At 34.3% G+C, this 23028-nt stretch overlaps 3 protein-coding genes across 7 annotated transcripts; all 3 read left to right on the forward strand.

Moving 5' to 3' along the window:
* The first annotated feature begins 1395 nt into the window (after nt 1-1395).
* LOC109816107 (uncharacterized) lies at nt 1396-2674 on the forward strand. Its single transcript, XM_020380979.3, has 2 exons — nt 1396-1895; nt 2040-2674. The coding sequence occupies exons 1-2, from the start codon at nt 1633-1635 to the stop codon at nt 2320-2322; spliced, it is 546 nt and encodes a 181-aa protein (XP_020236568.1). The 5' UTR covers nt 1396-1632; the 3' UTR covers nt 2323-2674.
* A 143-nt stretch (nt 2675-2817) lies between these two features.
* On the forward strand, nt 2818-10700 carry LOC109816105 (serine/threonine-protein kinase VPS15). 5 transcript variants are annotated; one of them, XM_020380974.3, is made up of 11 exons: nt 2818-3570; nt 3875-3997; nt 4093-4138; nt 4265-4425; nt 5090-5169; nt 5538-5643; nt 5775-5951; nt 6045-9152; nt 9458-9705; nt 9789-9888; nt 10160-10700. In XM_020380974.3, exons 1-11 carry the CDS (start codon nt 3298-3300, stop codon nt 10334-10336), a joined length of 4599 nt encoding a protein of 1532 aa, XP_020236563.2. In that variant the 5' UTR covers nt 2818-3297; the 3' UTR covers nt 10337-10700. The 5 variants fall into 5 exon arrangements, with proteins under 5 accessions (XP_020236563.2, XP_029130759.2, XP_020236564.2 ...); XM_029274926.2 differs by lacking the exons at nt 2818-3570; nt 3875-3997; nt 4093-4138; nt 4265-4425 and adding an exon at nt 5239-5340 and having other exon boundaries at nt 5139-5169; XM_020380975.3 differs by lacking the exons at nt 2818-3570; nt 3875-3997; nt 4093-4138; nt 4265-4425 and having other exon boundaries at nt 5167-5340.
* Nucleotides 10701-11157: 457 nt separating this feature from the next.
* LOC109816122 (putative pectinesterase 53) lies at nt 11158-15531 on the forward strand. The gene is made up of 5 exons (XM_020381000.3): nt 11158-13317; nt 13716-13905; nt 14001-14207; nt 14530-14765; nt 15059-15531. Exons 1-5 carry the CDS (start codon nt 12956-12958, stop codon nt 15204-15206), a joined length of 1143 nt encoding a protein of 380 aa, XP_020236589.2. The 5' UTR covers nt 11158-12955; the 3' UTR covers nt 15207-15531.
* Nucleotides 15532-23028: the final 7497 nt, after the last annotated feature.

Raw genomic sequence — 23028 nt, forward strand, 5'->3', positions numbered from 1 at the left:
ATAATAAAATAAAAGATATACAAAATTTATATTAAGATTATTTTATCATATATATTATAAAATATATAGTTTCTTATGATATAATATAATATTATATAAAGTATTTCTTATTAAAAAAAAATCTATTATTAATACATAATTATTTTAAGAATTTATATATTTAAAAAGAATGAATGTCGAATTATAATTACTTAAAATATAATTCGAATCCATTTTAAAATTTATATCATCTGATTTTAAGATTTGAATTTATAAATAAGTTGGATCTTGCTTAGTTATTGTCAGGAAGTGATAATCCAACCCAAGATAATTTTTTTTTTCTTATCAAAATGGACTCCTTTAATATATATATATATATATATATATAATTTTCATTTCTAAACGAGGTCCATGCAAATTTTCATTGGATAAATTAGAAAATATTATTAACATATTTCATAATAAAAAAATAAAAAATATTCCACGTGATAGAGAAAGATGCAAGATTAATGTTTGGATGATGCCGGCGCATTCCAATCCATCTATGAGGTTAGTCCACGTGGGTGGAATGTCTTAGCAATCAACATATTACAACCAACACAAAAATGACTTTTAAATCACTCGTCAATTCGATATAGATTTTATGGCCCGCTTGGATGAATGGAAAAATATATTGATAGGAAAGAAGAAAAAAAACCTTGAATGAAAAGAAAATGGAAAGAAAAAAAATAATTTATCTTTAAAAAGTCATTTTTTCTCTTGTTTTTCTTTCAATTTCTTTTTTTCTATTCAACCAAATAAAACATTAAAAACTTATGCAGAAGAATGAATTCTGTAAATATTAAATTATAAATCATTTTAGTTATAAAAGTTTTAGCACCGCGTTACGAATAGACTATTTTAAAAATTTAAACCGTCAATTGAAAATACCTTGATTATTCCCTATCAATTTATATCTAAAATAATAAAAAGAAATTCAACCTTCCCTAGAAACTGAAACTGTGTACGGGGCTACTTTTATCTTATCCTAAAAATGTTCAACTTGTTACAGGAAACATTCTGTAAATAACGTTTCTACCACGAATAGATAATACTAATCTTAATTTTACAGTTCAGAGTTTTTTTTATTACTTTATTTTTCATGTTTAGATTTATATAGGCGTGATATGTCGCATCAAAATGTGGGAATATACATAACTGTAGTGGCTTTATGAAGCAAAGTTGGGGAGATGTGGACCTCAGTTTCCACTTCCAAAAATAATAAACAAGTTTAGATGGTGAGTGAGTCACAACGTGGATTGGATGTCTTCAAATTTAAACCTTATCCTCTATCCCTGCTGTCTCGTACAAGTTATGAATTTTACACCATATATAACGTGATCTGATAGTGACAAATAAATAAAAAAATAACTGAACAATATAGAAAACAATAAAATTGGTTAATGTTATCCAAATCTTCCTTTGGTATCTTATATATATAAGACCCAACCTTTTAACAGTAGAACATAACTGCTCCATACACTTTATATCATATGATTCACCGAGGTATCTAGATTTTCGGAAGAAGAAATTTAATATTCATAATAGTTCCATCCGACAGAACTGTGTTTTATAGAAGACAATCTTTACAAACAAATTTCTTCTTAACATAGAATGAGCAAGACACATAATTTTTTTCTAGAGATGAACGTGAAGAGAATCATGGATGGTGATGGAGCTGGAAACACCAACTGGGTGATTAAGGAAGACAGCAATGATTCATCATCTATTGGACTCGTCTCAGAAGACTCAATGGATTCTGTGTGTTCTTCGTCAGAGTTAACCGACGACGCGTCCTCTTCAACACCTTCTTCATCAGCACATTCAAATGGACCTTTATATGAATTATCAGACCTCGTGAACGATCTCCCTATAAAGTAAGCAATGCCTTTTTCTTTTTTTTTTTATTCAATTTCCTTTTACTAGACACATACACACATGACACTCATATCATCAATGTTTAGAATTGGTATATATTAGTTGTTGTGTTAATTAAGCAGTTTATATATTGACCTGTGCAGAAATGGATTATCTATGTTCTTTCAAGGGAAGACACAGTCTTTCACTTCTTTAGCTAGGGTGCAGAGCATAGAAGATCTTCCTAAGAAAGATACATCTTATAGAAAGAGAATGAAATCATGCAGAAGTTTTGGGAGAGTCTTAGATAGACACAGAACATCGTACACTCCAAAGGCTACAATATCCAAGAAAGCTTCAAGAAGGTCTTTTGCATCAACAATAACCAAAAGAAAGAGTTTCCTTGGAGGGTCTAGGCCTTCCATTGTTGTTCACAAGAACTTTTGAGATTCAGCCTGTTAAATTAGAGTTGTTGCTTATTTGGGGTGAAAAAATCGGGAAAATTGAGTCCTGCAATTGCATCTTCATCAGCTTATTGAATCAGCCATATGATCAGTTAGCTACATAGTAGATTCATTATTGGTTTATTTTTCATGGAGGTATGATTCTTACCTGTTACAAGAATTACCAGTCTGACTCAATGATTACCTTAATTCATGTGACATGCACCAAATCCTCTTTGAGATCAAACTTTAGGTTTTCTCTTCTCTGCAAGATGTATACAATTTGTGACCTGTATATAATTTCTCATAATTTTGAGGGAAAACTCCAATATACTATCTCTTAACTTTACTTTGAATATTGCGTACTTTGATTCTCGTATCAAAAACATATGATACGATTATCAAACCATTCCATGTTTGTGCCGAAGAGGTAATTATATTAATATTTAAATAGGGTAAATATCAACAATTTCTATAATATTTCTATAATATCACGTCTAAGTTTTATTCGATAAAATGTCAAACTATTCCATGTTTTAGAATTGTGAGCCAATTAATAAATCCTCAAAAACATTCTATCTTAAGATAATGGAGATAATCTTAAAATGATAATAATTTTAGTGCGAAATTTACTAGTTTACTATGAATGACATTTTTGAAGTACAAGTTAGTTTGCATCAAATTGAACCAAATTATAATAGAGCAATGATAATTTTACAAATCACTAGTAATTTAATTTATTTATTTATTATGGTGGTGTGAATCTTGTGTCCCATGGGCTATGGACGTAAACGTAAGCAATTACATTACATGCTTGCACTCCACTCGCGTGCATGCATGATGCATGATGCATGATGCATGATGCATGTGACATGAAGGAAGCGGTAATCGAGAAGCGCACGCAAAGAGAGCCGAAACGTATTTATTGATTGAACTCAGAATCCCAAAACGCAATGAGAAGTTAGGTTCCGCGGCGGCGATGGGGAACAAAATCGCGCGCACGACGCAGGTTTCGGCTTCGGAGTATTACCTGCACGATCTGCCGTCGACGTACAATCTGGTTCTGAAGGAGGTGCTAGGTCGCGGTCGCTTCTTGAAGTCGATTCAGTGCAAACACGACGAGGGTTTGGTCCTCGTCAAGGTCTATTTCAAGCGTGGCGATTTCCTCGATCTCTCTCACTACGAACGCAGTCTCTCTCAGATCAAAGGAATCTTCAGCTCCATCCCTCACCCTCACGTTTGGCCCTTTCAGGTCTCCATCGTTTCCCCTCTCTTTTCAATTAATTCATTTATTCCTTCATTTCCACAATTGCGTCACCTTAGATTATCTAGATTCACTTTAGGATTTAATGTTTACATGTTTTGTTCTACGATAAGTAATTGATCCTTATGATTGATTTTTTACTTGAAGCAACTTTAGATAGCTTTGAAGTTATACTGACTTTTACTATAAATGTTTAACACATAGTACATCGCTTTAAAATCAATGTTGCAAATGTTGATCCAACATACACTCAATTGTGTGGAACTGAGTGTGTGCGAGTCTCGTGTTGCAGTTTTGGCTAGAAACAGATAAAGCAGCGTATCTTTTGAGGCAGCATTTCTTTCATAATCTGCATGATAGGTTAAGCACTCGTCCTTTTCTCAGTTTTGTTGAGAAGAAATGGTTGGCTTTTCAGGTATTCTTCGTTCATTCACTTCCCTATGGATTTAGTTAGCTTTTGATTTTTATTTTATTTTTTTCTATTAATCTTTTGTTTGGGGTAATATACAGTTGCTTGAAGCTGTAAAACAGAGCCACCAGAAAGGAGTGTGTCACGGTAAGTCCTGAACCCCACCCTTCAAAGGGAGAAGGATCTATTAGCTGATGATGGTATAAATTTTTTTTTCGCAGTTTGATTGTCAATGCATTGATGTTATCTGTGTAAATTTGCATTTTGTTTAAGGTGATATCAAGTGTGAGAATGTGCTGATTACGTCTTCCAATTGGCTTTACCTTGCTGATTTTGCATCTTTCAAACCCACTTACATTCCATATGATGACCCCTCTGATTTCTCCTATTTCTTTGACACTGTTGGCCGAAGACTCTGTTATCTTGCACCTGAGGTTTTCTTTTCCCTTTTATATCTATTTGGTTTATTATTGTTTGTATTTTCTTTTTTCAGTTGTTGGCTCAATCAAGATGCATTTTTTTTCTACAATTGAGTTAGAAACTAGATCTACACGTTGTGTTGTGAAAGTATTAAATATGATGTTGTTGTGTATTTTTCTCTGATTCCTTTTTTTAATTAATTTATTTTTTTATAAAAAAAGATGCAAGTGGAGTGCTTACCAGGTAATCCGCTGTTTAGAGGCTTAATTCAATTATGAATTCAGCAAGCGACCTTGATGGGTTGATTTTCGTCACAGGCTTATAAATTAGACAAATCTGTGATTGTGAATTGAAACTGACCACTGAGTTGAACACACAATCTGTCATGATCTTAGAGGGTAAATTTTTAGACTTTCTTTTTTGTAGATTTGACATTTTTGACCATTTTTGCAAAATTATTGTACAATTACAGGTATCTTTTGACCTTTATTGCACAAATTATTTTTTATGGTCTTTTGTGTTAAAAGAAAAATGCAATTAGTGAGGATAAATGTTAATCCTTGTAGTGTGCCGCTAATTATGTGTTTTCTTGTTGGTTGCTACTTGTTCATGCCAAATACGATTATGTTATTAACTCTATTTCTTTCTTTCCTTTATTTTGGGGCTGTGGCATGTTAGAGATTTTATGAGCATGGAGAGGAGCTGCAGGTGGCACAAGAAACTCCCTTAAAATCCTATATGGATATATTTGCTGTCGGGTGAGCATTCTTTGCTACAAGTATCTTAATCATGAAGATGTTTTAGTTTTTCAACCATCCATATTTCAGGCTGCAATAGGAATATTTAAGCGCATGGAATTTAATTAACTGACTTAGCAATGGAGAAAAGAATTGATCTGCAAGGCATTATACTGCTGTAATTATGGTGAGGTAGTGGTGATGTTTCAATCTGCTATTGATTTGATTTTTATAAAAACTTATGTTGAACAACCTGAACTCTCTGCATCTATTTTGTGGAAGCAGTAATTAATGTGGTTTAGTAGTAGTTATATCACCTTAATACTGTTTTCTTGTTGTGCTTTTGTTATTTATTTTCCAAGTTTCAAAAAATCATTTTACATCTTCAGGTGTGTCATTGCTGAACTTTTCCTTGAGGGGCAGCCACTATTTGAACTGTCTCAACTTCTTGCTTATCGCAGAGGACAATATGATCCATGTCAACATCTTGAAAAAGTATTTTTTACCTTGTGCGCATGCGTTAGTCTTGTTTGGTCCTCCTGTAGTTACATCAGTAGGGATACCCCAACTGATGTTCAAGACTTGGTCTTTAATATTTTAAATATTGTATTCTCTATGGGATGCAGATACCTGATCTTGGAATCCGTAAGATGATATTGCACATGGTTCAGTTAGAACCAGAGTCTCGATTTTCTGCTGAAAGATATCTGAAGGAATATGCTGAAGTTGTAATTCCAACCTATTTTTCACCATTTCTGCATAACTTTTACCAATGTTGGAGTCCTCTTCATTCTGATATGAGGGTATATGACTTTGCTGAAATATTTTAGATCATTAATGATTTGATGCTTTCTAAAAGACTTATTTTACCCTATTGCTTTGACCAATCCATGTAGATTTTACTATGCCAAAGTGTTTTCCCAGAGATACTTAAACAAATGATGAACAAGAAGTCATCTGATGAGGCAGGTGTTAATTCTGGGGAATTTTTGGAAGAAGTGGTTGCTAAAGAAAGTGTGAGTTTCATGGGGGATTCATTGATGAGGAGACAGAACATAGACAAAGGCTTAGTCCATGATCACTATGAACTTCTTGGTGATATAAATAGCCTACTGAGGGATGCTAAAAAAGTTAATAATCCATCGCATGTAACAGGAAATGCACATAATTCTACCTTTACTGAAAATCTTAAAAAGTTGCAAACTGGTAAACTGCTTCAAACTATCTCCAGTGCATTTCGAGGAAATGACCATCCCTTTCTGAAAAGTATTAATATGAATGATTTAAATTCATTGATGTCTCAGTATGATAGTCAATCAGATACATTTGGAATGCCCTTTTTACCCTTACCGAAGGATAGAATGAGATGTGAAGGCATGGTTTTGATAACTTCTTTGCTCTGCTCCTGCATACGCAATGTCAAGTTGCCTCACCTGAGGAGGGAAGCTGTACTCTTGTTGAAGGCTTCTGCCCTATATATTGATGATGAAGATCGTTTGCAGCGTGTTATCCCATACGTGATTGCAATGCTTTCAGATCCAGCAGCAATTGTGCGTTGTGCTGCTTTAGAGACTTTGTGTGACATTCTTCCCTTGGTGCGAGATTTTCCTCCCAGTGATGCAAAGATATTTCCTGAGTATATTCTTCCAATGCTTTCAATGCTTCCTGATGATCCAGAGGAAAGTGTCAGGATATGTTATGCCAGCAATATAGCTAAGCTGGCTCTGACTGCTCATGGATTCTTGATACGTTCAATAAGCCTAAGTGAGGCAGGTGTCCTAGATGAATTGAATTCACAACAGAAGCCATTGACATCATCTACTCGGACCTCTAGAAGAATGAAGAGGATAAATGGTGATGCCCAACTTCTGCAGCTGAGGAAATCCATTGCGGAGGTTGTCCAAGAACTTGTTATGGGTCCAAAGCAAACCCCAAATATAAGGAGAGCACTTCTACAAGATATTGGTAAACTGTGCTGCTTCTTTGGTGTGAGACAGAGTAATGACTCTCTCTTACCTATCCTTCCTGCTTTCTTAAATGATCAGGATGAGCAATTAAGGACCGTATTCTATGAAAAGATAGTTTATGTCTGCTTTTTTGTGGGCCAAAGAAGTGTAGAAGAATATTTATTACCTTACATTGAACAAGCTTTAAGTGACATGATAGAAGCTGTCACTGTCAAAGCTTTAGAATGTTTGACTATTCTTTGCAAAAGTGGGTTCTTCCGGAAGAGGATATTACTTCAAATGATAGACCGTGCCTTTCCTTTGTTGTGTTATCCTAGTGAATGGGTACGGAGATCAGTTGTCTCTTTTATTGCAGCTAGCAGTGAGAGCTTGGGTGCAGTAGATTCTTATGTCTTCCTTGCTCCTGTTATACAGCCTTTCCTCCACAGGCAACCTGTGTCTCTTGCTTCAGAGAAGGCTCTTATGTCTTGTTTAAAACCTCCTGTCTCAGGACAGGTTTTCTATGAAGTCTTGGAGAATTCCATGAGTTCGGACATGTTAGAAAGGCAAAGAAAAATATGGTATAATTCTTCACAATCTAGACTATGGGAAAAGGATTTACTGAAAAAAGGAACTGATGAGTTGGACTCATTGAAGAACTGGACTGACAAGCAACAAGGTCTTGGGGTTCAACAAACTGTTGGCACCTTCCAACTGCCAGGACTAACTGACTGTGACAAAGCTGAGGCAAAATTGAGAGATATGGGGGCATTTATGCATAATGATAGCAGTACTACAGTACATCGTGATACCCAATGCCCGGAGAAGTTACAGTTTTCAGGATTTATGTCACCACATTTTAGTGGTCTGAACAGTTTGACATATGAAAAGCCAGCAGAAGGCATACCTTTGTACTCCTTCAATGTGGACAGGCAAGGAATGGGAATCCCTCCTGCAGCATCCGATCCTCCACTCCAAATGAATTCTTTAGGTGTTAGTTCATCTGCAATGCCTTTGGTTAATCCACTTAGTGAGTCCTTTAATTTGGCTAGTTCAGTTCCAGCACCAAAGCTTCTTTCAGGTTCTTTTAGCATCAGCAATGGTTCTAAACAGTTCCATCAAGTGGTTCATGAACCAGATGCCCTGGAAAATGAGTCAACCATTTTTAATAGCACATTTCAAGATGTGGGATTATCTTCTAATATTAAAGGTACTTCAATCGCACCAGAAGATGCAAATGCCCAAACTGATCTATCAGGATTTTCATCTTCTGATCGAGCAACCATTCCTGATTCTGGTTGGAGGCCTCGTGGGGTGTTGGTTGCACACCTCCTTGAGCACCGTTCAGCTGTCAATGACATAGCTACTTCTGCTGATCATAGCTTCTTTGTGAGTGCATCTGATGATTCTACCGTCAAGATTTGGGATTCCAGAAAGCTGGAAAAGGACATTTCATTCAGGTCAAAGCTAACTTATCACCTGGAGGGAAGCCGTGTGCTGTGTGCAACAATGCTTCCAGGTTCTACACAAGTTATAATTGGAGCATCTGATGGATTTATTCATATGTTTTCTGTTGATCATATCTCTAGAGGTCTAGGAAACGTTGTTGAGAAATATTCTGGTATTGCTAATATCACAAAGAAGGATATCAAGGAAGGTGCCATACTCAGCCTTTTGAATTGCCCTGTGGATAATTATACCATTATGTATGGCACCCAGAACTGTGGCATTCATCTGTTGGACACTAGGTCAAATTCCAATACCTGGACTCTAAAAGCTACTCCTGAGGAGGGCTATGCTTCTTGTCTGGCATCAGGGCCTTGTAGTAATTGGTTTGTATCAGGGTCATCCCGGGGGGTTATTACACTTTGGGATCTGAGGTTTCTTGTACCTGTGAATTCTTGGCAGTATTCTCTTGCTTGCCCTATAGAAAAGATGTGTCTCTTTCTTTCTCCTTCAAATGCTTCTCTGTCTTCAGCCGATAGGCCCCTTGTTTATGTGGCTGCTGGTTGCAATGAAGTTTCTCTTTGGAATGCAGAGAATGCTATCTGCCACCAGGTATGGGTTTCTGTTTTTAATCTGCTTGTAGATAATAAAAGCAATACGTTCTAGAACAAAATGCAGTACTAACAAATATTCCAGCGAGGTTCAAATTCAAATTTCTATTTATCCATAGAAAATATGGTTAGGTTACCATCGTTTGTTTTTATCAGTTGTGTAAGCTTAGTGCATGAACCTGTACCCAGAGTGCTATAACCATGTTGAATCACATTTAACCTTGTTGAATTGAATCTTATGTTTCAATGTTTCATATCTATAGTATTCTGATTATTGTCTTGTACAATTAACAAATCTTCTCGCAGGTCCTAAGGATGGCCAATTATAACAGTGATGCCGAAATGTCTGATCTGCCTTGGGCCTTGGCCAGACCTTTAAGTAAGCCACATTCTCAATCAGATGTAAGACAAAATGTTAATCGCAAATATAGAGTTGATGAGCTAAATGAACCTCCTCCTCGTCTTCGTGGTATTCGTTCATTACTTCCCTTGCCTGGGGGTGATTTATTGACTGGAGGCACTGATTTAAAGATACGTCGGTGGGATCATTACAGGTTTTTTGTTGAACTTTTAATCTTGTTACATGTTTTTCTTGCAAGAATGGTCTGATTGAATTAATATGTATTCTTTGTTGCAGTCCTGACAAAAGTTACTGTATTTGTGGACCAAACTTAAAAGGTGTAGGAAATGATGATTTTTATGAAACAAAATCTAGTTTTGGGGTGCAAGTTGTACAGGTAATTTATGTTTCCATAGAGTGTGTATACAAGCTTCTTATTTCTTGTGTGCATAATGTTCGAAGGGGGATGTTCTCAATCAGCTTATTTCTTGTGTCAGGGATAACAGAGATTTAGCTATTACAAAACAATGTGTTTGTAATGGCTAAGTATCTGTTATCACTGAAGGTTTTATGGGTTGAATTCATGGTGCCTTATAAATGCTCTTGGATATTGCTTGTATCTCTGGAAATATAGGCAGCTAAAATTTATCTTTTACTCTTATAAACAGGAAACAAAAAGACGTCCTCTTACAATCAAGCTGACAGCAAAGGCAATTCTAGCAGCTGCTGCCACTGATTCTGCTGGTTGCCACCGTGACTCTATTGTTTCTTTGGCTTCTATCAAGTTAAACCAGAGACTCTTACTTTCAAGTGGTAGAGATGGGGCCATCAAGGTTTGGAAATAAATTTCTTAATTGATTATTGTTGTACATAAGTAGTGTCAAATCCTAGTGGTTAAAATTGTACATAAATTAAGTTATAGGAGTCAACCTACCCGGTAGTCATTAAAGGTCACCCCCCTGTATACTTTCCAATTTTTTGTACACCTGATCCCTACCGTAGCTATTATGAACAGGGAATTATTGCTAGTTTCATTGACATTATCCTTATTACCTTCGAGTGTTAATGGCATAAGTAGGTGGTGAGATTACGTCTGTACTTAACAAGCAGATTTCGTCTAATTGAATACGTTTGTGTTCAGTATGATATTGTAATATAATGTGCTACAATTTTCCAGGAAAAAATTACTTTTGGATTTTGACATTTTTAGATAGACACCTTCAAATAAAACTGGATGAGGATTCAGGTTCAGTTTCCACCAATCACCAGAGATGTTTAGGAATTAATTACTTCTTTTTTTTTATTTTTTTTTACAAAAATCATTCTCGCCGGAAACACATTTTTATTGTTTACTCAACACAATGAAAATGGATACAAGTTTTTATTGTGTAGTAAATTAAGGTAGGGAGTGTAAGTTGTCAATACACATGAGAGATATTTTTGTTAAGTAATACAACTTGATTGATATTAAAAAATTTGATCTATTTAAAAAAAAATACTTGAATCAATGTACTTTGTAAAACTAATTTAGTTACTCGATCTATCAAAATGGATTGATTCGATTTTATTAAAAAAAATAACTCATAAATATAAAATAGGTAGTCGCATCAAATTAATTTATTTTTTAAAAATTTAATTTATATTTTTAAAAAATTAAACTAATTCACTTTATAAGAAAATAGGTTAGTTAATCGATCTATTTTTATAAAATAGACCGATTCGATTCAATTTAAAAGTTGAATTAAGATTATATGTATAATTGTGAAGTTGATGGCTATCAAATAGATTATGGACTGGACACAGTGGTTCAAGTGGATTATATAAGTATGGTAGTCAATATTTTGAATGACCGAAAATGTTGTATGATTCATAGTTGGATAGCCACATAGTAAGGGAACGTCCAATTATTATAATCATATAGTTTTTACAGTAATAATTTATGTTTGGAAAACAGTTACTAAAAGTTTATGTTTTAAGATCATTTTTCTTTTTTTCTCAAGTCAGCTTTATCAACTTTTTCAACTTGATCTTTATATTTTTACACTCATCAAGATTTTAAAAAAAAATACAATTCATTGAATATTAAGAAAATTACTCTCACACATACTCAAATTTTAAGTATTTCTTCAAATAATTAGATTTCAGAAAATTGATCGAGATACTTTGATGATTATCTTCTTAATCGTAGAAGTTACTGTAAGTTTTGTGCATGAGTTTTTATTTGAAGATTACAAAACGCTATAAATTTTGACTCGTTCTATTTAAAATATTAGAGAACAAAACATTAGACTTGTTATAAAGAGTAATTTTTTCCATATCTTAAATGAATTTAAGAGAAATTTTCTCAACTAGAGGGGATGGTCGCAGAAGGTAAAAAGATAATGACGAAAATAAAGCATGCATAAATTGTAGTTTTGTCCTGGTGCAGGTTCTTTTACATCACTAGAGTTCTGACTTCGGCCTCACCGTTGTTGTTTTAGCCGAAGTGCCTGGTCCTTTTTGGCCTTTTGGGTACCCAGAGAATTTCTTACATTGAATTTAGAAATGAGAAAATCTGAACCATTACCAAGTGGTCAAATAACCGTAATCTGCTAAACAACAAGAAGAATCTATTTACATTAATGAAGGCCCAAAAATTGGACGGCCATGATTCGGGAGTAGGTATTATCAATAAGGAAAATATTAACCGGTATCTTTAAAGGTTAAAGAATTAAAAGAATTTTTTTTTAGCTAATATACATATATGCACATTCTTTCATATAATTTTATTTTAATTTTCAAAGAAACTCTTTATATATTAATTTCTTAACCGGTGTCCTTAGAGCATAGTTTGCAAAACTCTTATCAATTCACTTATTCAGAATGCATAAGCAAGAAAAGCTGGCCTCAGATTGTATATTTTTCACATGAAATGTTATTTATGCAAAGAGTTGTGATAATGATTCTCTTTCTTAGTTTTTATAATTTATTGTATGAATTAAATTATCTGATAATGCATATAAGTACAATTCAACCCATTATATTATCTCAATCAGAATAATTCCTTAATCATGCACAAACAGAAAGAGGCTCACGGGCAACACCAAACAAACAACAAAGGGAAGATGACCACTGACTAAATGTCTCTTTGAGACAATGTTTTTATTCGAAAGAAGTGTAACCTGTCCTGTGGTTGAGATTGTTTCTCTCTCTTTCCCTTTTTCTACATGGATGTCAGTAGAATCACCCGTGACATATCCTTCTCTGTCATTGTTTCTCTGATTCAGCTACACTGGATCTCTTCACACCTAAAACTAAGTAGCTTAACTAGGATATAAATCCATAGCACAAACCAAATTCTTGGCCACTTCAAATACCATTCCTCATTAGTGTTATATTATGTTTACTAACATCATTTTTTTCTCAATCTCATTTCACATTTCTTTCTTTTTCTCCTTTCAATCTCTATTTGTTGATTTCTTTCAATGTCAAACTTGCATTACATGCTAAGCATGTTAGCAGTTCTTCTTCTTCTTCTGCAAAATCCCAATAGAATACATTGTCATACCAAGGGAATTAGACCAAGCTCTGCAGGTAATGGGTTATCCACCAACATGACTAGAGTGCAGTATTCTGAACAGCAATTCATGAAATGGGTGGATTTTGTTGGTAACCTCAAACACTCGGTTTTTAAGGCAGCTAAAAATAATCTTGTGGCTTCTTACGCTTTGCACGTTGATAAGAATCCTGATGGTGGGGATTTTACCTCAATTCAAGAAGCCATTGATTCCCTTCCATTCAGCAATCTCGTGAGAGTGGTCATAAAAGTCCATGCAGGGGTCTACACGTGAGTACTAGTACTATTTTTGATGTACTTTAATAGAATTCTGCCACATTATGGTCCTTTTTCTTTGTGCCCTTTTCAAATTGTGGATTGGTTCTTGTAAGACGTGGATTTTGCTGTTTGTCTGCATTCAGGATTGTGTTTTTCTATTTCTATTTCTGTTTTTTTCTTTTAGTTTACACTTGCTGTGATGATGGAAAACGATAGCGTTTGAAACTTTTGTTTCTTCTAATGTCTTTTTCCTTCAGATTCAATCATTCAAATTCTCAGAATTGGTCTTATATCTCCATGTTACATTATGCAATTTTTCTTCTGTCTATTAATTATTATTGTAGTGAATTGTGAATTGCGTTTGAATGGAAGCCTCTAATTTCCCCCATTGCATTTGTGTGTATGTCCAGGGAGAAAGTTAACATTCCTGCTTCGAAATCCTTCATAACAATAGAAGGAGCTGGTGCAGATGAAACCATTGTTAAATGGGGTGACACTGCTAAAACTCTTGGTCCAAATGGGAAACCAATGGGAACCCATGATTCAGCAACTTTTGCAGTGAATTCACCTTATTTCATTGCCAAGAACATCACGTTCCAAGTAAAAAACCCTTCCCTCTATTTCAATCCCAATTTAGCTTTGTGTGTGTTTTGTGTTTTACTTTTACAAATATATGCTGTGACTTGTGAATGTAGAACACAACTCCTGTTCCTGCACCAGGAGAAGTTGGGGTGCAAGCTGTGGCATTAAGGATTTCAGCAGACACAGCAGCATTTGTAGGCTGCAAATTCTTAGGAGCACAAGATACACTTTATGATCATTTAGGCAGACATTACTACAAGGATTGTTACATTGAAGGCTCTGTTGATTTCATATTTGGCAACTCTCTCTCGCTGTTTGAGGTGAGATCTTCTCTCCATAATAACAATTACTACCTCTAACATGGAATGCCATAGTTTTAATTCAGGCCACATCAGCATATAACCTAACCAATTTTGTACTACATTCATTATTTAACAAATGTGAGCAATAAATGAGTTGTTTTACTTTTACAAATTATTATATGAGTAAATGGTATATGCATGTATTGACTTTTAACATAATTAAGTTACAACTCATACCTATTCTGATTTGTGATTGGATTACAGACATTAAACTCTTATATAGTTTGCAATATATGTTGGACCGAAATATGATCATTATGTTTGTGACACTATACTATAGGGATGTCACGTGCATGCCATAGCACAGAAGATAGGGGCAGTTACAGCTCAAGGAAGGAGTGGTATGTGGCAAGACACGGGGTTCTCATTTGTGAACTGTAAGGTCACGGGATCTGGGGCACTGTACCTTGGAAGGGCTTGGAGACCCTTTTCTCGCGTGGTCTTTGCTTACACATATATGGACAACATTATTATTCCCAAAGGCTGGTATAACTGGGGTGATCCTAACCGTGAAATGTATGTTCTATTTCCTCACACATATAATTATATGTATGCTTTGCTCATTTAGCATTTGATTTTACCAAAATTTTACTTTATTTCTGGATTTTAGAAAATATTTTTCACACAAGTGTCCAATTCCTTAGCTTATTAATGATGGAGATATACTTCTGGAACAAATTTGTTTAACATTTTTCTTGTGTCTATCTCTCTTCTCACATCATTTATTGGCATGCGGGTGGGCTTATGCTAATAGATAGTTTAATTTGTTGTTATGTTAATATTTTGTATCTTATTGGGTCCACCACCAGAACTGTATTCTACGGACAGTACAAATGCACAGGACCTGGAGCAAACTTTGCAGGGAGAGTATCATGGTCAAGAGAACTCACAGACGAGGAAGCTGCACCTTTTCTTTCACTTAGCTTTATTGATGGGACTGAATGGATCGGTTTGTAGTTTAACTCATACACATTGTTTATTTTATATATATATATATATATATATATATATATATATATATATATATATATATATATATATTGATTTTTCAGTTTAAATTCCTGGTGACAACATTTTAATGTATAAATTATATATCACAGATTCATTATTTGATAGTGCCATTACGAGCCCACAATTTCTGGTTCATGAATTAGAGTTATAATTCATTTAACCTCGCAGTTTTTTTTATCTATTTGTCAGAATTGCAATTGCTTTAGAACTATATCCAATTATCCGTGTATCCTTTTATTTTTATGGGTAATCACATTCAATATGTTTAGTAGCCCACTTTTATTCCAAATGGCAATCATATTCTACTTGAACTTGATTTAGAATTTACCATTATTAGAGAAAGACAGGTGAGAAATATTCCATCTTTGTCATCTTTCTGTCTCCTTCCCCTCCAAATTCTGATTGGTAAAGACTTTGGCTTACTAGTGCAGAAACCAAACATGAAATTTGTTATATTCTTAAAATTTATATTAATGACATTTTACCTCCGGTACAAGTTATTTATCAGAAATAATTACATGTGTACTACACTAGATATTGTCCAAAGGCTGAGAAAGATTTAACATGGACACTACAGACTCTCATGACCTTTTGTTTGAATGTGTCACTAGATCTCACTTAAACTTTTAAACAATTTAAATTCTCTACAATCTGCTCTGCTCACAGAACTTGTGTCTACATTTTTTTATTGGGGAGTGGTTTTAGCTATCAATTGACTTGGGGGCTAGTCTTGAACAAAGCATGATTTGAGTTTTCTTTTAGGAGCTTAGACATATTGGCCCTCTTTTTTAATGATACAGTCACAAACTCTATTCAAGGTTCTATTTTCTAAGCCAAGAACAAGAATCTTCTATGTTATGATTTGTTAACATACTTTGGGATCTACCAATCTCTGGGAATTTGGGCTTCAAATTGCTAGGCATTCGGCCCATTTATATGGGCTCATTTCAAGAGCACCAACCATACTATTTGGGCCTTGTACTTATATCTGTTTTTTTTTGCTTTGTTCCATAAAAAAAATAAAAAGAGCGTAGTCTCTTGATTCAAATTCCTGCTTCTCTTCGAAAAAAAAAATTATATATATATATATAAACATAATCATTTTCTATTAACTCCCTTAAAAACTTTGTGAAAAGAATAATTATTTTTTAAAAGATAAACAAACTTTCTGAAACAAGTTTCGAATCTCAGTCCTATAAAGAAAACGAAGAATTCAAAGGTAAAAAGATATATAAATAAAATAAACTTTATCAAAAAAAGTTTCAAACCTCTTTACGCTTAATGGACAAAAGACACACGAAGTGTTCTTATCTAAATACATCTAATTTTTTTATGAATACATTTAAATTTTTTGTTACAGCCTAGAGTTAATCAGTAGTACACACTTCAGCCTAATCATATTTTATTAGACCCTTAGCCTAAGTGTAGAAAAAGTTACTGGTGAAAAGGTTAAAAGAGATAAAAACATGCAAACAACAACACAAGTTTTGAAACGACCATAGGCCAAAGGGGCAAGCATCAACAACAAGAAGCAATTGAAAAAAACACAGCCCTTCTTCAAAATTCAAAACTAAAAAATTGTTCATAGCAGTAAACGTATATGATGACAGACAATGCATGGCCCGAAGTCAACATTGTCCTTTGACACTAATGGTCTGTTTGGAGAGGTCATTTAGTAGGAAAGGAAGAAGAAAGCAAGAAATTAAAAAAGAATGTGTATTTGAAGGAGATGATTTAAGTAAATTTTAAAATAAAAAAAAACTGTGTAGGATCTATGAGAATTTAATTTCACTTTTTTAAAGACAGATTTTTGTTAAATTTTTCTTAAAAAAAATACGTAGACAAGATTATCTCTACATTATTATCTAAATAGTTAGTTAATAAAAAATAAAAATATAATTATTTAAATAATATATTTTTACATAAAAAATTAACTATCTAAAATACATTTTTAAAATACTAATTTTTATTTATTTCTCACTTAATTTTACTCTACAAATTTTGTATTATATTTTACTTATTTTTTATAAAATCAATTCTCACTTATTCTCTGTCATTCCTCTCAATTCTTCTTCATTCCCAAACAAAGCTTAAATTTTTTTCACAGTAAATGAAATCTTCAATCTTTTTCTTTTTGTTGGGTAATCGAACTCCCCAATCGTTAGTTCCTAACTGTTGAAAATGCGAACTCTAATTTTGCGCGACTTCAATGACTATACACAATCAACATAGCTTTGATTTAAGTCATTCATGCTCTCAATGATTTGACAGAAAAATTTACTTAGCTCAAAAGCCTTGTGTAACTTGATTTTGTTTCACTTTTAGAGGTACACTTTTTGTTTACAAACATGTCACGTATGAACTCACCATTTTTTTACAACACTTCGTTTAACATGGACATTGACATGGAGAGAAAAAAGAAATCGATGTTATAAAAATAGTGTTATGAAAGAGAAAATTGAATAAATAAGCCGATAGATGTTAATTCATTTGATAATCATCTCATAAAGATGTAAGTTTTATTATTATTTTCAATGTAAAAATTTTGTTAATGAATAATTTATAAATATTTATAATTATTTCTTGAGTCTTGAGAACAAATGAACCCGAATTAATTCATCAAAAAAAATTATAAAAAAATAAATAAAAGAATCAATTCACCAATTTTTTTATAAAAGTAAATAAATAAATAAAATAAAATAAAATAATATTATCAAAGAGAAAGGTGAGAATACCATTAGTCCTCACTTTATTAATTAAGCTTTCACTTTACACCCAAAAGAAAAGTATTAGTCCTTAATTAGCTCAAACATCTATAAAAAAAAGAAGGGGGGAATCACCTTTTGCTTTTTGTTTATATTATAGAACACAAATATATTTGATCATGTTATGACATCTCGTATAAAGAACTTTCATCTCCTCTTATAGGAAACTTATTGTGTTTAGTTTCTCCCATCCTCAAATATTTTTCCTTTAGTGTGAATCTTGTTTATAAATTATTTTTATCAGCTCCAAGCCTATAACAGTTGAGTAGTTAAGGTTTCGTTATCACCAACAAAAGAGGCTCTATTATATAATAATACAAAAAAAAAGTGTTGTTTTTAAGGAATGAAGACAGCAGCAAAAAACAGAGATAATAAAATATTGAAGGAGGAAGAGTATATAAGTTGGAATTAAAGAATAAGATCGTAGGAAATCTGTTTTATTCGACTGCCAATTGCCATACATTTATAATACTTACAGTAACAAAAAAATTGACTAAGATAAAACTGAAATGCTTTCTCCTAAAGTTTAGGAACAGTAAAAACTGAAATGCTTTCTCCTAAAGTTTAGGAACAGTAAAGACTTATTCAATCAACAGAAACAATAAAGATAAACCAAATAAAGATGCCATGTGCAACAAATAAAGGGGTCACGTGCAGTTCAAAAACAAATATCTAACACTCCTCCTCGATTTTGGAACTGCAAACTCCAATCTTCTGTCTTAAGAACTCGAACTTGTTGACCGAAGTGGTTTGGTGAACAAATCTGCAACCTAGTCTTCAGTTTTGCAATAAACAAGAACAATAGCTCCATCTTTCTGTACCTCTCTTAAGAAGAACAACTTAATGTTGAAATGCTTGGTTTTCCCATGAAAGACAGGATTATGGGAAATAGCTATTGCAGCTTGGTTGTCAACAAAAACTTATGTACTTTCCTTCTGCTCCATGTTAAGATCAATTAAAATTTTTCTCAACCACAAGGCTTGGTTAACAGCAGCTGTAGCAGCAACAAACTCAGCTTCTGCTGTAGACTGTGCAACAATTTCTTGTTTCTTCGAGCTCCATGAGAAAACACTCGATCCAAAGCTAAAACAGTACCCTAAAGTACTCTTCATATCATCAATTGAACCACCCCAATCACTATCTGAGAAACCTGTTAACTTAAATTATTCAGTCCACTTGAACTTGATGCCAAAATTGCAAGTGCCTTTGACATATCTAATCACCCTTTTTGCAGCCTTGAAATGCATTTCACTTGGGCAATGCATAAACTGGGATAAAATGCTTACAGCATTTAAGATGTCAGGCCGAGTTGCTGTAAGATACATCAAACACCCAACCATGCTTCTGAAATATGCTTGATCTATCTTCTCAGTTCCATCTTCCTTGCATAGCTTTTCCTTTTGATTCATTAGGGTGTTCATTTCTTTGCATTCTTCAAGTTTAAACTTCTTCAAAATCTCCTTGGCATATTTCTTTTGACAAATGAAGACTTCATGTTCTCCTTGTTTGATCTCCATGCCAAGAAAGAAGGTCATTAAACCAAGGTCTGTCATCTCAAACACCTCCATCATTTCTTTCTTAAGCTTCTCTACAAGCCTTGTGTTGCTTCCTGTTACAAAGAGGTCATCAACATAGAGTGAGATGATAAGAATGTCAGCTCTGTCATGCTTAACATACAGTGTTGATTCAGCTAAGCTTTTGAAAAATCCCAAGTTCAACAAATGATCATCAATTCTACTGTACCAGGATCTTGGGGCTTGTTTCAGCCCATAAAGAGCCTTTTTAAGTAAATAAACCTTATCTTCTTCTCCTTCCTTCACAAAGCCTTGGGGTTGTTCAACATATATTTCTTCTTGCAAAAAACCATTTAAAAAAGCTTATTTAACATCAAGTTGATAAACCTTCCAATTCCTTTGAGCAGCTATAGCAAGTAACAGCCTAATGGTGTCTAATCGAGCAACTGGTGCAAACGTATCTGAGTAGTCTACACCAAAAATATGTGCATAACCTTTCACTACGAGTCTTGCCTTGTGTTTGTTGATAGAACCGTCAGCATTTAATTTAGTTCTATACACCCACTTGACCCCAATTATTTTTCTACCATGAGGTTTTTCCACAAGAATCCAGGTTTGGTTTTTCTCGATCATTGACAATTCCTCCTTCATTGCAGCCCTCCAATTTGGACTTTTCTTTGCTTCTTCATAATCTGCAGGTTCACACACAGAAATATTGCATCTTTCATAAATTTCGGATAGCAATCTGGTACCTCTTACTGGATCATCATCTAGTAATTCATTTTGTCAGCTTTCATCTTCAATTTGTCTTGTGTTTGAGGCTAAAGACTTGAACTTCACATCTGTAGAAACCAGATTTGTCTTCCTTTTATCATCCCAATTCCATTCTTCATCTTCCAGAAAGTGAACATCCCTGCTAATAATTATTTTCCCGGTTTGCGACTAAAAGATTTTATAGGCTTTGCTGACTGTACTGTAGCCTATAAAGATACCCTGTGATGCTCTTTTATCCAGCTTATCTCGCTTGCTCTGTGGAACATGAGTAAAGCACAAACAACCAAATATTTTAAGAAATTTCATAGATGGTTTGTAACCATGCCAAACCTCAAATGGTGTTTGATCGTTCAATGCTTTGGTGGGAAGTCTATTCTGAAGAGAAGTATTTGTACTTGCTGCCTCTGCCCAAAATTCTTTTGGTAAATTCTTCTCATATAGCATGCATCTCGTCATCTCCAAGATGTATCGGTTTCTCCTCTCACTAACCCCATTTTGTTGTGGGGTATAGGGAGCGGTTAGTTGATGTTCGATGCCGGAATCCTCACAAAATTGATTGAATTTTTTAGATGTGTACTCAGTGCCATTGTCTGACCTCAAAATCTGAATTTTGAAACCAATTTCGTTCTCAACCTTGGCTTTGAACTTCCAAAAGATTCCAGCCACCTCTGATTTGTTCTTGAAGAAAAAAATCCAACATATTCTAGTAAAGTCATCAATGAAGAGAACATAATAAAGATTACCTTTCAATGAAGGTGTTCTTTGAGGCCCTGCAACATCTGTGTGAATTAATTGCAGCTTCCTTGATGCTCTCCATGCTGTTTTTGAAAAAGTTTTTCTGTTTTGCTTGCCAAATTGACAAGCTTTGCAGTTTGAAGTTTGATCCTCAAGCACCGGAATATCAAGTGCTAGCCCTTTTTCACTCATTTGTAGTAGTCCTTGATGATGATAGTGCCCGAGTCTCTTGTGCCAGATTTCTGTGACATTCTCCTTCAAAGAAAAAACAACCTGCTCCTCCTCCAATGGATTTAGAGCAAAGCTTTTTCCTTTCATTTTTACCTTAAACATATCTTGACCAGCTGCATCTTTAATCAAGCAATATTTATCTTCAAAAACAACTTTAAATCCTTTTTCAATCAGTTGACCAACACTTAATAAGTTCTGGTCAATTTCAGGAACGAGAAAAATATCATGAATGAACTTTGTGCCAGTACAGCTTGTGATTGCAATTGTCCCCTTTCCTTTGACTGAGATATGATCACCATTACCTATTCTGACTTTAGTGACATTAGTTGGCCTCAAATCTCTGAAAAGAGCCTTGTTAAAGGTCATGTGGTTGGTACAACCGCTATCTATCAGCCAGCTTTCACTTGATTCACTACTCAAGAAACAAGTAGCTACAAATAGTTGGTCCTCCTCCTTCTGATCAGCAGCCTTAGCTTCTTCCTCTTGCTGCTGATTTTTGCTCTTGCATATGATTGCTTCATGTCCCATTTGATTGCACTTGTTGCATTTAGCATCAGGTCTTTGCCAGCATCTGAATGGAGCGTGACCCATTTTGCCACAATGCTGACAAGGTGGGTAACTTTTCTTTCCACCTTTTCCTTTATCGTAACTGCTGGCTGGATAATTCTTCTTGTAGTTTTTGGCTTGTTGGCTTTTGACTAGAAGAGCACCTTCAACAGCATGATCTTCCCTCATCAAACTTCGTTGCTCTTGGGCTTGGAAGGCATGTAGCACTTCTGCAAATGTGATTTTAGACAAGTCCCTTGTGTTCTCCAACGAAGCAGTAGATGCTTCATACTTTTCTGACACTGTTACCAGAATTTTCTCAACAATTATGGAATCAGGAAAATTGCTGCCCAACAACCTTATCTTGTTGGCAATACCCAACAATTTGTCTGAGTATTCTTTGATTTTCTCATACTCTTTCATCCTTTGCAACTCAAATTCCCTCATTAAATTAAGCACTTTCATGCTTCTTATTCTTTCATCTCCAGCATACTCTTCCTTTAGATAGTCCCAAATTTCTTTTGCTGATTTAAGAGTCTTAATTCTTGTGAAGATGGCTTGAGAAACACCAGCAAATAGACATGTTTTTGCCTTTGCTTTTCTAGTTTTTCTCTCCTTGTGCATTTTGATCTGGGCCACGATAGGATTATTCGGCAGCGGAAGAACTTCATACTCTGCTTCTACAGCTTTCCAAAGATCTAGAGCCTCCAGGTAAGCCTCCATTTTGACAGCCCAGAGATCGTAGTTGTCTCCATCAAAGACTGGAGGTGCAACTTGTGAGAAATTTGATTCGGCATCCATTTTCACAGGTCCGTAAGAAAAGGGCTCACGATACCAATTGTTGTTTTTAAGGAATGAAGATAGCAGGAAAAAACAGAGATAATAAAATATTGAAGGAGGAAGAGTATATAAGTTGGAATTAAAGAATAAGATCGTAGGAAATATGTTTTATTCGACTGCCAATTGTCATACATTTATAATACTTGCATTAACAAAAAAACTAACTAAGATAAAACTGAAATGATTTCTCCTAAAGTTTAGGAATAATAAAGACTTATTCAATCAACAAAAACAATAAAGATAAACCAAATAAAGATGCCACGTGCAACAAATAAAGGGGTCACGTGCAGTTCAAAAACAAATATCTAACAAAAAGCAAATTTCCAATCTTGGGGCTTATAAATAGAGTTTATAAACATTGAA

Source organism: Cajanus cajan, chromosome 6 (genome assembly GCF_000230855.2).
Source record: "Cajanus cajan strain Asha chromosome 6, NIPB_CcT2T_4, whole genome shotgun sequence".
In the NCBI taxonomy this organism is placed as follows: domain Eukaryota; kingdom Viridiplantae; phylum Streptophyta; class Magnoliopsida; order Fabales; family Fabaceae; genus Cajanus; species Cajanus cajan.

Coding starts and splice junctions, on each gene's coding strand:
- LOC109816107 (XM_020380979.3), top strand. CDS start 1,633: ATGAGCAAGACACATAATTTTTTTCTAGAGATGAACGTGAAGAGAATC. Junction 1,896..2,039: donor GTGAACGATCTCCCTATAAA/GTAAGCAATGCC, acceptor TGACCTGTGCAG/AAATGGATTATCTATGTTCT.
- LOC109816105 (XM_020380974.3), top strand. CDS start 3,298: ATGGGGAACAAAATCGCGCGCACGACGCAGGTTTCGGCTTCGGAGTAT. Junction 4,139..4,264: donor CCAGAAAGGAGTGTGTCACG/GTAAGTCCTGAA, acceptor ATTTTGTTTAAG/GTGATATCAAGTGTGAGAAT. Junction 9,153..9,457: donor AGAATGCTATCTGCCACCAG/GTATGGGTTTCT, acceptor ATCTTCTCGCAG/GTCCTAAGGATGGCCAATTA.
- LOC109816122 (XM_020381000.3), top strand. CDS start 12,956: ATGTCAAACTTGCATTACATGCTAAGCATGTTAGCAGTTCTTCTTCTT. Junction 13,906..14,000: donor CCAAGAACATCACGTTCCAA/GTAAAAAACCCT, acceptor TTGTGAATGTAG/AACACAACTCCTGTTCCTGC. Junction 14,766..15,058: donor GGTGATCCTAACCGTGAAAT/GTATGTTCTATT, acceptor GTCCACCACCAG/AACTGTATTCTACGGACAGT.